Raw genomic sequence first — 14,828 nt, 5'->3', positions numbered from 1 at the left:
GGTATTATCCACCAGTTCCTCTAATACATTTCTTTGTTTTTCTGCCTGTCAGACCAAGTGGACTTCAGGGAAGAAGAGCCTGTCTTTTTTTGTGGAGTGGTCCGACCACTCCCATAGTGCACATTTCAGCATCACCTGAGTCAGAGGAAACAGCAACAGAAATTGGAAAATCTGCCTTGCTGCTGCGGAGAGGAGACCATCAGAGACAAGATCGCAGTGAGCAGCAGAGCCTGTCTTCTAGGCCACAGTGTTAAGCACTCAAACAACATCCCCAAGAAATGATGACAGAAACTCACTGCAGCCCCTGAGCTCCTTGAGACACTGGAGAAATGGCACTCCTGCAGCAACCTTAACAGAGTTGTTTCATGTAGTTTGATAAAAGACAGCATTTGGCCCATGCCTATGGCCCTTCTGCAGTCTCTTACAGCATGTAAACCAAGGCAAATAATCTCTTGTCTCACCATCCAAAAGTTATGCAATCTTACAAAGACTTCAGGAGGAAAATCCAGCTATTTCAAATAATTGGCCCTTGCAAATTAATTTATACCAAGGCAACTTTTATCTTTTGGGAAACTCAGGGCATTCTTCTGCCATTCTTAAAAGCGAAAAGCAGTATGGGAAGAGCTCCTACTCCCATGCAGCAGCTGGCCAGTGAGGGGCTGGAAAAAGCACAAGGGAAACTAGGCAAGAGCCTTGGGATTTTGCCAGGATCCTTGAAATCTCTGGTAATAATCAATCAGATGAGAGCCATCTTCTCAGCTTCTCTTCAGCATCCCACTACACAATTCCATCAGATGAAAATGAAAGACTCCTAGGTCATTCCTGTCTTCACACACATGATGACCACAAAAGTAATGTTCATATCAGAAAAAATCTCTTTGGTTAACAGTGCTTCTCTAAAAATTGACAATTTATTCCACCATGGCTTTATTTCGCCTAATCACTACTTTCACTCAAACAGATAGGAACACTCAGTTTCTTGGCTCACAAAACCCTCCAGATGCATATCATTGGCTATACACTATCAAGGAAAACAATTACTGCTTTCTTCTCATCTTCAGAATCACCGTTTCCAAGGCTGCACTATCCTGCATAGGAAAATGAACCAGCACACTTCAGTGGATAATATGAAGAAGTCCTTTGACCCATCAGCAAGAAAGATGGTATTTAAATACTCTTCCCTCCAGCAATTCCCCTCCTTTCCCTATCCCCACAAAGATTTATGTTCTGAGCCTTGGCCTGCCGGTAGTACCTGTTGTGCATATGGAAGACCAAGAAAACCTGGAGCTACCTCCAAAGAGCCAGACAAAGAACTGGACTTGCTTCTTTATTGGCAGGGCTGTAGGAAAAGCTGGCTCACTCCCCAGAGCTGCAAAATAACCCCTTTAAAAGCTTCTGAGCACAACACATCACTGCAAAAGCCTGGAAGGCAGCAGGTTAGTGTTTCAGTAACTGCAACGGTACTAAGGATCAAGGGGATTTCTTTCAGCCTAAGAGTAGCACAATTTCATGAATATTTTTCAGCCGCTCTTGTTTATAATGAAAAGGCTTTGTGTCTATAGGACTGGCTGTTTAAACCACCCAGTTACCATGAGCTACACTTAATTTTAGGAAAAAGAACACCTGTCTGAATTATATGTAAATACACACTGCCAAAAATGTCACAAGAAACAGCACCCCTCTTTCAACCTGTAGCTATAGGTTTTGATCACTGGAATGAGGGATGCTGCAGACAGAGTGGTAATAAAAGGCTCATAGCATATGTGTTTAGTAAGTTTGCTTTTGGACATTAACTTATTTTCTTCCTGGAAATGTTGCTCAGAAAGAATCTGAGGATTTCACCACTCATGCAGGATATCCAGTGTTAGACTGGATATCTCACACTGACACCCACTGTTGCATGGTGATTAATCTCAAATGAGCTTTTGAACCAAAACTTCTCAGACATGTCAATACATTGGTTTAGGTTACACACTTCCCATGTAACCAGTTGCATCCAGGAACCCTGAAGAGAAACATGGCAGCCCTACTTTCCAGCCAGAGAACTGGGAGCTGAATAAGTGAGCTAGTCTTCTCTTCATGCCAAAAATGAACTGTGAAATGAAGCCGTGGGGTGCAGTGTCTGAAGAGAGGCTCCGCCGGCACCGTTAAAATCCTGTGGCACTTTTCTCAAGGGAAGCAATAGTCCTGCTAACAAGGCCAGATGCCAATTTAGAGAATTAAATTCTGCCTACCCAAACTCCTCTTGTTTCATGTGGGTACAGTGCTCTTCACGTCCTACATAAGAAGTTTGGAAAGGGTCTCCTGGAGCCCCGGGACCCATTCCCTCCCGCTGTTGGCAGCCTACAATGTACCCCCTTTCATAGACTGGTCAAGTTCTCTCCAAAGAATAATTTGTTTTAGCCATAATTGGAGGTTGATCCAGAAGTAGTTAAAAACTCGCTGTTCTAAATGGGGGACTGCTGATATGCACTGTTAAACACTGGCTATGCTCCATCCCAGAGGCAGCTGCACTTCAAGAGCTGGCCAAGCAGAGGGCCAACCTCCAAGTGCCAAAAGCACAGGGAAAGCCAGGAAAAAAAGGAGACAGTCCTATGGGCTAGCTGTAATGGGAGGAATCATGCAGAGGATCATGGGGCAGGTTGGAGAAGCACTTTGCTCTTCATGTGCCCTGGTCCTCCAGAGATGCTGAGCATCCAGAGGGCCTTGTAACGGGACATGTCACTCCTCCTGGACAGCCTGCGGAAGAGGGGGAGGGATTTGTCACAACCCGGTCCACAGATCTGGCAGTATCGTGCTTGGTATGCCACATATGGAAAACTAAAAAGGCAGGTGCTGGTGCTCAGAAAACAACAGTTGTGTTGCTCAGCCTTGTCGGTGACTGAACTCTAAAGTATCTTCCATGGTAAAATTTGCCAGAGACCAAAGGTTCCTCTTCACATGTGTCCAGAATGGCCCATCTCCTGTCCTCCAGGGCACAGGTGAAAACTAAGCTTGGGTTTCCCCTTTTCCTCTGAATTCACTTTTTGCTGCCCCATTATTTGAAAGGAGAAGCTCCTCTCCTCCACTGTTGGAAAATTGGGGTTTCCAAGCTAGTGGTAACCCCACACAGTGCTTGGGAAGACAGGAAAGAAAGCTTGAGGGCCAAGCCAAGATATGCACTTCACCCCAGCCATCAGCAAGGTGGGCGGTGGTGAGATGGTGTCCTGCTGGTGTGCTGCTCCTGCCATCACAGTCACCTCATGCTGAATGGTCAGCTGCCACAGCCTGGGGCTTTGAGGCTCCTACACAATTTAATTGACTCCAGCCTAGCTTCATTTACTTCATCTCATTAACCACTCCCCTAGAAATCTTGTGCTTATGAAATAACGGTCTCCATATCTTGCTAGATTTACTGATATAATGCAAAGAGCTGGACTGGGTTTGGCCATCACTGCAATCACTCCTAGATGGACAGACTCTCCTTTGTATGTGACATTTCTGAACAATTCATGTTTTCCCAAAGACGGGATCATCAGGAAGACGCTGTTAAAGAGGTCTTTTTCCTACAAAGTGTACTTCAAGTATAGAGATAGGATTTGAAAACATACTTCCCTAGCTATGTCCTTGCATATCCTGAGCACTGCTGAACACCAGGCAGGATCCTTCTTTCCTTCTTGTCAGTTTGGGCCTTTGTGCAGACATCAGTGGCACAGGGCAATTAAAAAAGCTGCTTGCAGCCCTCTAATGGGTTGATATCTGTTTTGAGGTTATTCTTGCATATTTGCCCAGGTTCTTTGTGGACTCCCAAGTCCTGCAAGTGACTGAACTCAAATCTCTTGCTATCCACATGATCCTTGGAAGATCTCAGCACAGTGAAAATGTAGCTTCAGTTAAGGACAACAATGATAAGCTTGAAAACTAAGATTATTCAGGCCTAAAAGACAAAAAAACAGGCAGAAATTTCTACAACCCAAAATCAGGACTTAAAATTCACTATCATTAACTCCTATTTGTGTTAGCGAGTGTTACAACTCCTCATTGTCTGTCAGGTCAGAGTTGTGAGTAGAAAGACACAATTTACTTCTGCTCTACACAGCAAGTTTCAGGTAGAACCAGTAGGACTGGTGTCCAAATCCTAAAGGAACAGAGACAGGCTGCATGCAGTAACAGTGCAAGGCAAAACATATGTAGGTTTTTCTGCTACAAAAGGCATGAGATCGATAAAATGCTCAGTAAGACACACATCCCACAGCAAAACAGTGGCATGTGATGTTTCACAAGTTAAAAACACGTTAGAATTTGTTGCTGGAATATAGTCAAGCTGCAAATATGTCTCTCCTATTAATAGCAAACAGCAACAATAGCTGAGGTCTCCAAGTGATTTATTAGCAGTATTCTGAATAGATGAACACTAAAATAAGTTACTAATTTACTAAAATCTTGTCAAGGAGACTCTGCTTCAGTAAGCCCTTTTATTCTGGAGCTTGTCTAAATGGGGACACTCAGGCGAGCTAATCTGAATTGACCACAGATGGGAATGTAAAGTGAATGAGATAATTGCATTGCAGAGTGGACAGTCACTCTCACTCACAGTAAAAGAATTAACATCTGTTAAGGCCCCTTGTTGATAAGCCCTCAACAGTGATCTCTAGCCGAGGATAATTTTAAAATTAGAGTGTCAAAAAGGAAGTATTAATATGATCTGAACTATGGGAGGGAAGATAGCCTTTTATGCATACTAGTAAAATTAGTATTCCTGTCTGAGCATGAAGCTGAAAGAGTTTATTTCTGCGTCATGTTTACTTGGATCGGACTAGTTTGGCTGGTGAATCCCCTTCTGATTGCCCTTGCAACAATGTGGCTGAAGGGTTACACCCTAAAAAACAATGAAAATGTTCAGGATTAGTAGCATATTTGTGTGATTCAGGCTAAAACTTGACCTCAGCCTTTCTCTTAAAACACTGACGATATAAGGCCAGCATTTAGTGGTTTCTGCCTATGCTAAACAAGCTCTGCTGTGAAACAATTAATTCACTAAATTAAGCATAGGGAAAGTCTGTAATGACCCCTTCATATGCAGCTGGTCTGAAATTATTCCTTGACAGGGAAGCAGTTTCTTGTCCCTTTCACAGTGTTGCAAATCCAACCCCTCCAATAGGCAGACGCTTGAAGCTTGCTGGAAACCCAAGTTGATTGTAGCAAGGCTTCCTCCTACCTCCTGCTTCTCCTTCACCCACACTAGAGGAGCCTCATAGTGGGGGACAGCCTGGCCCTAGATGTTGAACAGTGAGAGCTCCTGAAAGCAGTGCCAGCCACAGGTGGACTGCTGAACAGGATGCAGTAAATGTCTGGGGATGCCAGGGCAGGAGGTGGGCACCCACCATCTCCCTCCTTTCCTGTTCTCTACTAAGGAGGGGCTCAGTAGGTTTGTTTGGCTCCTCTATACTTGCAGAGAAATCCCTGCTTTGCTGGTTGTTGAAACAGTGGTTCTTCTTTGCATGAGGCCAGACTACAGCCAGGCTGCTCAAGCACGGGGATCAGCTCAGCAGACTCTCTGAGCACATCTGGCCTGTGAACTCATGCTTATTTCCACTGAGAAAGCCATCTAGACCAAACCCAGGGCACTAGTGCAGTGTTCTCGACATCAGTATGTGCCATGCAGCCTTCAACCTCTTTCCTCTGCAGTTCTGTCCAGATCTGTCCTTTCCCTCCTAATCCCACCACGGGGCTGTTGATCCTCCATCTTTTGTCTGCTTCAGGGTAGAGTACTCAGATGCATCCAGATCAGATGAACCATGTCTGGTGGTTTTGCAGCATTAGGGACAGGCAGCAAAGAAGAGCAGAAATCTGCCAAGCCAGTAGACATTCCAAGTGCCACACGTGGCATGGGACATAATTACTTCTTCTGGTTCCCACCGCTGTGGTGCCACCTTCCAAACATATCGCTTTCCCAGTGCTCTCCACCACTCCAGTCCCACCACTGCAAAGGGAAGCCCAGACCTGCACTACTACAGAAGAAGGATGAAAGGCCTCTCCCAGAGCCATTTCAGCATTTCCGAGGTCTTGATCTTTGAAATGAACCTGGAAGCTTGGCAGCTTGCTTTCTGCACTATCATAAATCCTCTCAAGATCAACATCATGGCAAACTCTGATGAGGGAGGATTTTTGTCATACAAGTTGAAGTAGGCATCTAAGGAATGACTCATAATGATGAAGGCAGAATGCAAAACATCTGATCTTTCTTTGCAATAAAAACTTAGGCAGATACAGCTTTGACCCAAATTAAGACAGGTGATATACCAAAAAGAGGCCATAAGCCCCTGAGTAGTATGGGATTCTGCACACTGTTGCCTTGAATGGGGGCTTGCAGGCACTGTAATGATAGGCAGAAACACAGGCAGATCAGCACCACCTGCACTTTGCAGAGGGCTAAAACCAGAAACCACCAGCCCAACAAGCCACAAGTCTGTGCCATTTGGGGTGAGTCACTACCGCCTGAGGCCTCACTTGAGGCAAACTGCTCATCCAAGGGGCTGAGCAAGCCGTCAGCTGCATGCAGAGATCCCAGCCTCCTCCAAAATCCTGCAAGCCCTTACACTGTGCCCAGAAATGCACATGTGGCGTTGAAATGTTTGAAGTGTGAGAAAGTGGTGACAGTTTGGATCACGGGTTACAGTTGTTACATCGCAGTTAAAGAAAATCTAAAAAGTTAAAGAAATCCAGTAGCACACACAGAATTTGTATCTGTCCTTTAAAGAAAACTGTGGTAAATGAGTTGCAATGAATAGTACTCTTCAGACCTGAACATTTGAGATGATTGCATATTTGAAACCACTGTTTCAAGTGAAAATTACTGTTTCCATATGTCTGAAATTAGGTACTACCAGAAGTGGGAGTAAAGCACAACATAACTCCAAAGGGAACACAAAACTAGGATGTTTCTTTAGGTGAGATACATGTTGCTATTGGCAGCTACAAGTAATTGCTGGAATGTAGCACACTGTAATAAATTAAATGTGATATTTGCTAAGCATGCAGGCTTGCCATCTGCTCACCAGAGAGCTGCTGCTATTACTTTGCAGGTAAAAAGTGGTGTTTAAGTGCAGAGAACTGAAGTGTGCCATACAAGCAAAATCTTCTAAGCTCCAGCCCCTTGGATGCAACATTTGTTTAAAAACTGGACCAATTAAACGCTCTTGACTTTTATAGCTTCTTTGCGATAACACAGATTAAAGCGATGCCAAAAGAAGAGATTCCACAGGAGCAAACTTGGCACATAGCCTGGTTTTGCAGCATGCTACTGCAGATGGATCAAACACTACCAAACTTTTCTTCTTGAGATGGGCATTGCTTTCTACACACAAGACCCTGATTCTACTGTCCTCACACATTGCCCCAACCCACAGAGGAGCTGGCCTGAGGCTGGGATTTGCACAGGTTCTCTCTGGGTACAGCCCCCATCCTGGTGTGACCACAACGAAAACTGCAGGTGCTAGCTACGTGGGACCTAACACAAATGAGGCAAATACTGCCTTGTATGATGCCCTGGGTTTCTCATCCCTGAGTCACAATCCCTTCAAAAGATGAACAAGAAGTGTGTAAGTTATACACCCAAGACATGTCCCACTGGCTGGCCTAAGAGCTATGGTTTACAGTCTCTTCCCTGCCTCACAGGCTGTCATAGCTTTATGATTCAGGGTGGTGTGACACAGAGGCTGGCACAAGTGCTGAGGGCCAGAAAAATTCCCAGTGGGGTACATACATACTATCTTTTGCAGGTCGCACTTTGTAGCTAGCCCTGATTTAGAACCACAGAATGGTTTGGATGGGAAGAGACCTTTACAGATCATCTAGTCCAACACCATTGCCATGGTCAGGGACATATTTCAGTAGACTGGGTTGCTCAAAGCCCCATCCAAACTGACCTTGGACACTTCTAGTTATGGGGCATCCACAGCTTCTCTGGGCAACCTGTACCAGTGCCTCATGACCCTCATAACCAAAAAATGTCTTACATCCAATCTAAATAAATTTCAGTTTGAAACTGTTGCCTCTTGTCCTGTCAGAACAGGCCATGGCTAAAGGTCTTTCTTTGCTTTTCTCATAAGCCCCTTTATATATCCACTCTGAAAGGAAGTTTAGGTAGCTTTTTTGGGAGCACAAGCAAAGGGTGGCAGCAGAAGGAAGAAAGATAGCACTTGCTCTCACCAGCCATCTGATATAAAGTCTAATGAAATAATCATCCTGGGTCTGTCTGACAGGTCTGGAGATCCTTGTCTCTGAGCTGAGGAGAGCATGGAGCAGCTTCTCCTGAGCAAGACACTGTCTGCCTCCCAAGACCCAGCTAAGAGATGCACTTTGGTAAAAAAACCAGCTTTCAGTATTTCTGCAGAATCGCTTCCTAGCCAGAGCATGGCTAGAGGTGACCCCAAATGATTGCAAAGGGGTCTGAATACATGATTTTTCTTAAAATGGTCTTCAAGCACCAGGTTTCCACCTCAAAACCAGTTCTCAGCAGAAACTGCAATTATATAAGTGACTCCCTGACTCACCAACCAGACTTTCTCCTTTCTTTTTTGTTAGGTCAGAGGAGAATTTTAAGTTTGATTAAACTTGCAAGCAAGTTCATTAAATCAGGCCACTAGAGGGAGCAGCCTCTAAAATCTAGAGCTGGTCACCGGGGATGCGTCCAGACAAATGGGAACTCAGGAGGGCAGCCCCATGGCCGTGGTTCCCAGGGGAGGCTCTCCAGCACGGTGGGACAGGCTTAAGCACTAAAGGGAAGAGTGTTATTGGTAGCACTTCAAAATGTATGTTACTATCTGCTGTTTTTGATACTGAAAATCATCTTTTACATTATTTTTTTCTAAGCAAATGTGATGTTTTTCCTTTTTTCAAGTCCTTTTCATGTAAGTGCACACAGGGAAAAAAACAGACAAGATATAAGTTCCTTAATTATTTGGCTAACCTGGTTTATGGGAACCATACTTCAGTGTGTGGTCAGTAGCTATTTTCACTGGTTACAAGCCTACTTCTCAGTGAAGGCAGTCACTATTAGAAATCAATCTGGTGACTTTTAATTTTAACGTAGTTGCATTTTGGTCAAAGTCAGACTGGTTTGCATCACCCCAAAACCACACAACTGCAAGATCTGGAGAAGGCCATCTAGAATGATGTTCCCTTTGGTGTTCCCAAGGAATCAGCAGCATATGCCTAGGTTGCAGTTGTGTGTGGGAGTTAACCAGGTGAAAGGAGAGGAATTTTTGGAAAAGATGGGGATTATGAGCTCAGTAAAGCAAGAGACAGGGCGGTGCCTATATCACCTAGGAAAGAATTGCGATAATTCACCTTGTGAAATACATGCGATGACAAGGGATGCTGGTGTAACAAAATATGGAGCATAAACACCAGTGCAGAGATTGCAGATAGAAAGGAGGCTGGAGCAGGGGCTTTCTTGTACCAACACAGGCAGACTTACCTCTCCTCCAGTGCAGGGGAAGGGACTCGAATATCTGGAAGTGCAAATGGCTCCTCTCTGCCTCACATCATCCTCCAGCCCGAAGGTGGCTGAGCAGTTAGCAGCAAAGTATTTGTAAGGCTTCCACGTCTCACCAAAGTCCTGGGAGCGCTCCAGCACCATGGCAGCTGGCCTGGGCGACTTGAAGACCATAATCAAGTGAGTGAAGTAGAAGGTGGCTTCCAGGTCCAGCTGGATGGTCTCGCTGGGGGCATCCTGGGCTGCCTGCCACCAGGTGCGGGGCAGGCGGAAGGGGGAGTCAGCCATGGCGGCGGGGGGGTGTGCCAGCCCCGCGTGGGCTCGGCTGCACCGGCCGCAGGTGGGGCGCTTGCAGCGGCGCTCGGTGTCCTCGGTGTAGGTGCAGAAGGGCTCGGTGGCATCATGCCCGCAGGACGTCTCCGTGCGCAGCGCCCGCCCGTGCGCCAGGTTGCCCATGCGGGGGTTGCAGGCCTTTTCACAGGGGCTGCTCGCTCCTGCCACACCGCCCAGACCTGCAAGAGAGTGAGGGGCTGAAGCTGGCTCCTGAGGTGGAAGCACCCCACCCTTTCAGAGCAGACATGCCTGCAGTACGCTTTTCAGGGACACTGCTCCTGCCAACACCATGTGATGCTGGTACCTGCTGAGCCCTGGTGGGACTGTGGGAGAGTGTGGTACTGCTGCTCAGCTCTCCCCTCCATGGAACTCAGTGTGTCTACGAAAGCAAAAAAAAAACCCAAACCCCCTCAGGTTTTCCCTGAACTTGGGAAAATCCCTACCATGAGATGCAGAGCAGGCAGCAGGCAGGAGAGATGCCTCCACCTTGCCCTCCTGCCCTAAGGGACCAGAGCAGGGCTGAGGCTTTGGGGACAATGATTGTGGCCATGCCACTCATGCCCCAAGGCCTCCAAGGGGATCCAGGTGATCCTGGGGAAGTGCAGAAAAGCACAAGAAAGACGGACTGCTGCCAAGGCCGCATGCCACCACAAGGCCAGGAGATGGCCATGATGGCCACGGGGGATGGCACTGATGTGACCCAGCTCACCATGCAGCAGATGAGGTGTTGGGGGTGCAAGATTAGATAGGACTATCTCCTGCCAGTAATGACCTCAAGCCTTCACGCTCTTTCCCACCACTCCATCCCTACCCCAAATCTCCCCACAGAACCAAACTGCTGCCGATGTCAGTGTTTAATTGAAGCACTGCCCAATTTTGGAAAGGCTGTCACTGATGTGTGTAAAGGGGGAGAAAAAAGAATCTTTGGTTGAAATTATGCTGGCAATCTGCCTTGCAGCTGAGGCTCTGCGGTTTTTGTTCAAGTTTTTCTGGAAGCCTTGTTGATTTAAAAATCCACAGTTAAAGTGTCAAAGAAAAATAAAATCACCATGGGGTTTAATGTGAAACCATTGGCAATATAACCCTCCTGGTGCAGGAATGTTTGATTAGGGGCTCTCCACTTCTTTATTAATAGATACAAGTAGGTCGAGGCTGTATTTGATGAACTATAACTGTTTGACACAAAAAAAAAATCTCTGATGACTCTGATGTGTGCAGGCCAAAGCATCTGAGGTGCATAATGTCTTCTTTATCACCAGGCCAGTCATACATAGTCAGCTTTGTGCACCAATTAATGTCTTCTTGGCATTTTTGTTATGTCCAAGGGTCATTTCAGTTTAGCATCCAGTAAGTCCTTTATCTGGGGTTAATTCAGCTTTTGTCTACAGTGTCATAGTTGCAATTAATCTATATTACACACTAGCATTGCTAAGCCTTCCAAGACTGACAGCATTCTCCACTTCTACCGCTCCTCAAGAAACACCCTGGATAAAAAACATATCTACCACCAAAGGTCTATACAGGTTTTCAATAGCGATTCTTCAGAACATACGTGGAATGCTCACTATGAACCCAGTAGAAAACACTTCTGAATCCAGTCTCTGTATTTCAGTGGGTAAGCAGTCTTGGGAAATTTTTAGTGGACAAGAAATGCTCAGTCAAGTTAGCTTCCTATGGTGTGCTGGTAAAGCTGTGTCTGAGATGACCTATCGTAACTGTGCAGAACATATTTCCTCTAGAAAAGTAAACAAACAGAACTGCAAGGTTAATGTAACATCACTTACATCTCCCGAACATCCTTTTCAAAGTGTTGTATAAACATTAACTAACCTATGTAGCATTCCTGAGGGATAGGTAAGTAAGTGCTATTATCATATTATCAGTTAGGCTAGCCAGTAGTTGGCCTAATTTATGTCTTTGGCTGCTTTCCTGGATTCTTTGGCTACGTGTAACACAGTGCAGTTAGCCGCTAAACAAATAGATGAACATTTACTGTGGTTCCCTCAGTTGTGAGATTGCAAAGAGATTTGGGAAGCGGCAGAAAGAGAGCAGGGCTCTCAGTCAGTACCATGGGACAGGTAGAGATTATTGTTTTCTGCACACTGACTGCTGCCCCTGGGGATGCAGTGGAGGAGGACCTGGTCAATGGGACGTTTCCGTGACTGCTGTTCCTGGCAGGGCTGGCGTAGCTGTCCCCAGGGCAGGGACAAGGCTCTGCCTGAGCCCGGCCAGGAGGAGTTGGCTACCAAATCCCACCTGAGACCCTGGGAGCTGAGAGTATTTAACTGCTCCAAGCTCCGGCTGTGCTACAGCCCTGGTCATGCATGGTCACTGACTGCAGTTGTCCTTAGGCCAGGCATAGAAGGTCCCTTCCTCACGCAGGGTCAAATTTGGGGCAAGGGACCTTGGCTTCAGCAGGATTTGAGAAATGCTGCTGGCACATAGACGTGGGTCCCAGGGGATGAAAGGGAGGAGAGGAAACCCCCTTTGAAAGCGTGTTTGTTTTCACTTGAATTAGAAAAGAATTGCATGACCGATGCAGAGCACGGCATGTTATGAAAAGTGACAGCTTTCTAGTGTAACGCTGGCTGCCACAGGAACTCAGTAAAAGGATAAATCCAGAGCATTGAGAGTTCCATGCTGGAACCCTACTCTGCCGCAGTGCTGGGAAAGGTGCTTTTCCCTACTTGCACTTAATGCATCTGCCCACCTAAATCATCCAATTCTATGTACTGTACATGCCATCGGACTGGGATCTTCACTAATGAGTAAGAGCATGCAGTGAATACCATGACTCACCTGTAAAACATCCATGGAAAATCATATGCTTCCTGCTTAAGCATTTTAGCAACACATGGCTTGTGATGTTTCGTTTATATCTTGTGCCTGATTAAATGTTTGTTTCCCATCTGGGTTTTTTCTTCTTTTTAAAGAAGGAAACTGGCACTCAGCTTGTAACCGGCCGAGGAAGCGTTATGCAAACTGTTTATGCCCGAGTGTCTGCTGCGGGGCGGCGGGACCCCGCTGCGGGCAGCTCTGAACGCGAAGTGTTTACGCTACGGGAAGAGGCTTTGAAAACCCTCCCCGCCCTGCCCGCCGCCCTCCGCACCCCGACGGCTCGGGGCACCGCCGCCCAAAGCGCCTGCGGAACCCGCAGCGCTCCGCCGCTGCCACCCGCATCGCTCCGCAGACGGGCCCCCCTCCCGCGGCATCCCCTGAACTCAGGCCTCGTCCCCAGCCCACCCGGCCTCGCCGCCCCGCGGAGGCTCCTCGAGCAGGGGCGGCCCCGCACAGCGCGATGCGCCGCGGCCGGACCGCTCTTTGTCTGCGGCGCGGGATGCGGGTGGGATGCGCATCCCGGCCCCTGCCCTTCCACACACACCCGCGCACGCGGCGCACCGAGACGCACCGCATGTGCGGACGCGGGCGCGCACAGCCTGTGCGCGCACACCTGCGTATGTGCGCGCGTGTGTGCGTGTGCACGGACACGGGCGAACACAGCCGTGCGCACGCCCGTGTCCACCCGCGCACACGGGCGCGCACAGCGCGCACACACATACGCACACACGGCCCGTATCTGCCTCGCACGCCCGCGGAGGACGGAGAACGCCGAGCGCGGCCGGTCGCGACCCACCTGCAGCGGCGGCGGCGCCCCGCAGCAGCAGCAGCAGCAGCAGGAGCAGCGACGGCAGCGGCAGCCACATCCCGCGCCCCATGGCCGAGCGCCCCGCGGCCGCCCGCCCTGCGCGCCCCGCCGCCCCGCGGCGCGACCGGCCCCGCGCGGCATCAGCGCCCCGCGCGGCCCCGCCGCCCGCCGCGCACCGCACCGCCCCGCGCCGCCCGCCGCCCGCCGCGCAGCGCCCGCGCCGCGCCCCGCCCCGCGCCGCTCTGCCCTCCCGCCCCGCCCGCCGGGGCCGCCCCGCCGCGGGGCCTGTTGCCGGTGCGCGGCCAGGCGCGGTACTGCAGCGGAGGGCACCCCCCGCACACACACCACGCACACCCCGTTCCCGCAGCCCCGGAGGCTCTGTCGCGGCGGCTTGAGGCGGGCGGGCTGGTCCCCGGAGAGACAGAGATCCGCGCCCCGGGGAGGGGGCTGTCCTGCGCCAACGCCCGCAGGCGCTGGCTCCCGAACCCGGGCGTGCTGTCGGGGCGGAGAGGCTGAAGTGAAACTGTGAAACGCAGCCTTCCTCCGTCCCGGCTCGGTTTTAAAGGAGCGACTTAAGTGACGGCAGCTAACCCTGGATCGCTCACAACTTTGAAGACATTTCTTGTTTTATTGGTTCTTTTCTGGTAACTCACCGATGGAGCCATGTCACCATAAGAGGTTTTCCCTTCTTTCCTGGGAACTGGAAATCTGTGGCTTAGTTCACACATTTTAGGGCCAAAAAGCCCCATGTGGTCCAATGGGTTCAATAGCACTGGTCATCATAGCACACGGCAGTTTTAAGCACTGAAAATAGGAGAGGATGCAGCTGCATCTTCTTTTTGCCACCATACCATTTTTAGGTCTCAGCAGAGGGCCATTAGGGTGGAGCTCTTCTGAGTAGTCACATTTTTTACTTACCTGAATCTAACCTGGGAGGCGTGTTGCAAGCGCTGCAAAATGTTGCTTATGTCTTTCTCTGCACTTTGAACTTGGACAACTTAAGAACAATTCTGTTTTAAAAAGCAGCATGACAGTGTCTTAAGACTGCCATGCTGCCTTCTCTAATGCATTTCAAAAGTGCTGCTGCAGTTATATCATCACCAAAATGCTCCCTGAAAGGTAATTAGTCCATAATCTACTGATAGCAGTCAAACATCTGACTCACACAGCAGTGTTATCTCTATGTTTTTACCTTAAAAGGTACAGGTAGGCTGATCGTTGTCATCTTTCTAATTTTTCAGTGCTGAGTTACATACCACAGAGAAGCATTTTGCTCATGTTGCCGCTGTCATTTTCTCTGCCCTCCAGGTGAGAGCGTCTAGACAGGGACTTCTAGCCTCCAGGCACTTGTTGAGCCCTCATGGCTGCTTG

At 48.5% G+C, this 14,828-nt stretch overlaps 1 protein-coding gene across 2 annotated transcripts in view; it reads right to left on the bottom strand.

Moving 5' to 3' along the window:
- Nucleotides 1-13,577, bottom strand: part of NTN4 (netrin 4) — a 45,243-nt gene extending 31,666 nt beyond the window's left edge. The window contains exons 1-2 of one of the 2 annotated variants that reach the window (XM_064655436.1): nucleotides 13,446-13,577; nucleotides 9,461-9,990 (exon numbers count right to left, since the gene is read on the bottom strand). In XM_064655436.1, coding sequence (XP_064511506.1) covers nucleotides 9,461-9,990; nucleotides 13,446-13,527 — 612 coding nt within the window. In that variant the 5' untranslated portion in view covers nucleotides 13,528-13,577. Of the gene's footprint in view, nucleotides 1-9,460; nucleotides 9,991-12,610; nucleotides 12,893-13,445 lie in introns of those variants that run through there. The other variant, XM_064655437.1, reaches the window with a different exon arrangement.
- Between the last annotated feature and the right edge of the window lie 1,251 nt (nucleotides 13,578-14,828).

Source organism: Pseudopipra pipra, chromosome 5 (assembly GCF_036250125.1).
Source record: "Pseudopipra pipra isolate bDixPip1 chromosome 5, bDixPip1.hap1, whole genome shotgun sequence".
Classification (NCBI taxonomy): Eukaryota; Metazoa; Chordata; class Aves; order Passeriformes; family Pipridae; genus Pseudopipra; species Pseudopipra pipra.
This window is presented reverse-complemented; position numbering and strand designations above follow the sequence as displayed.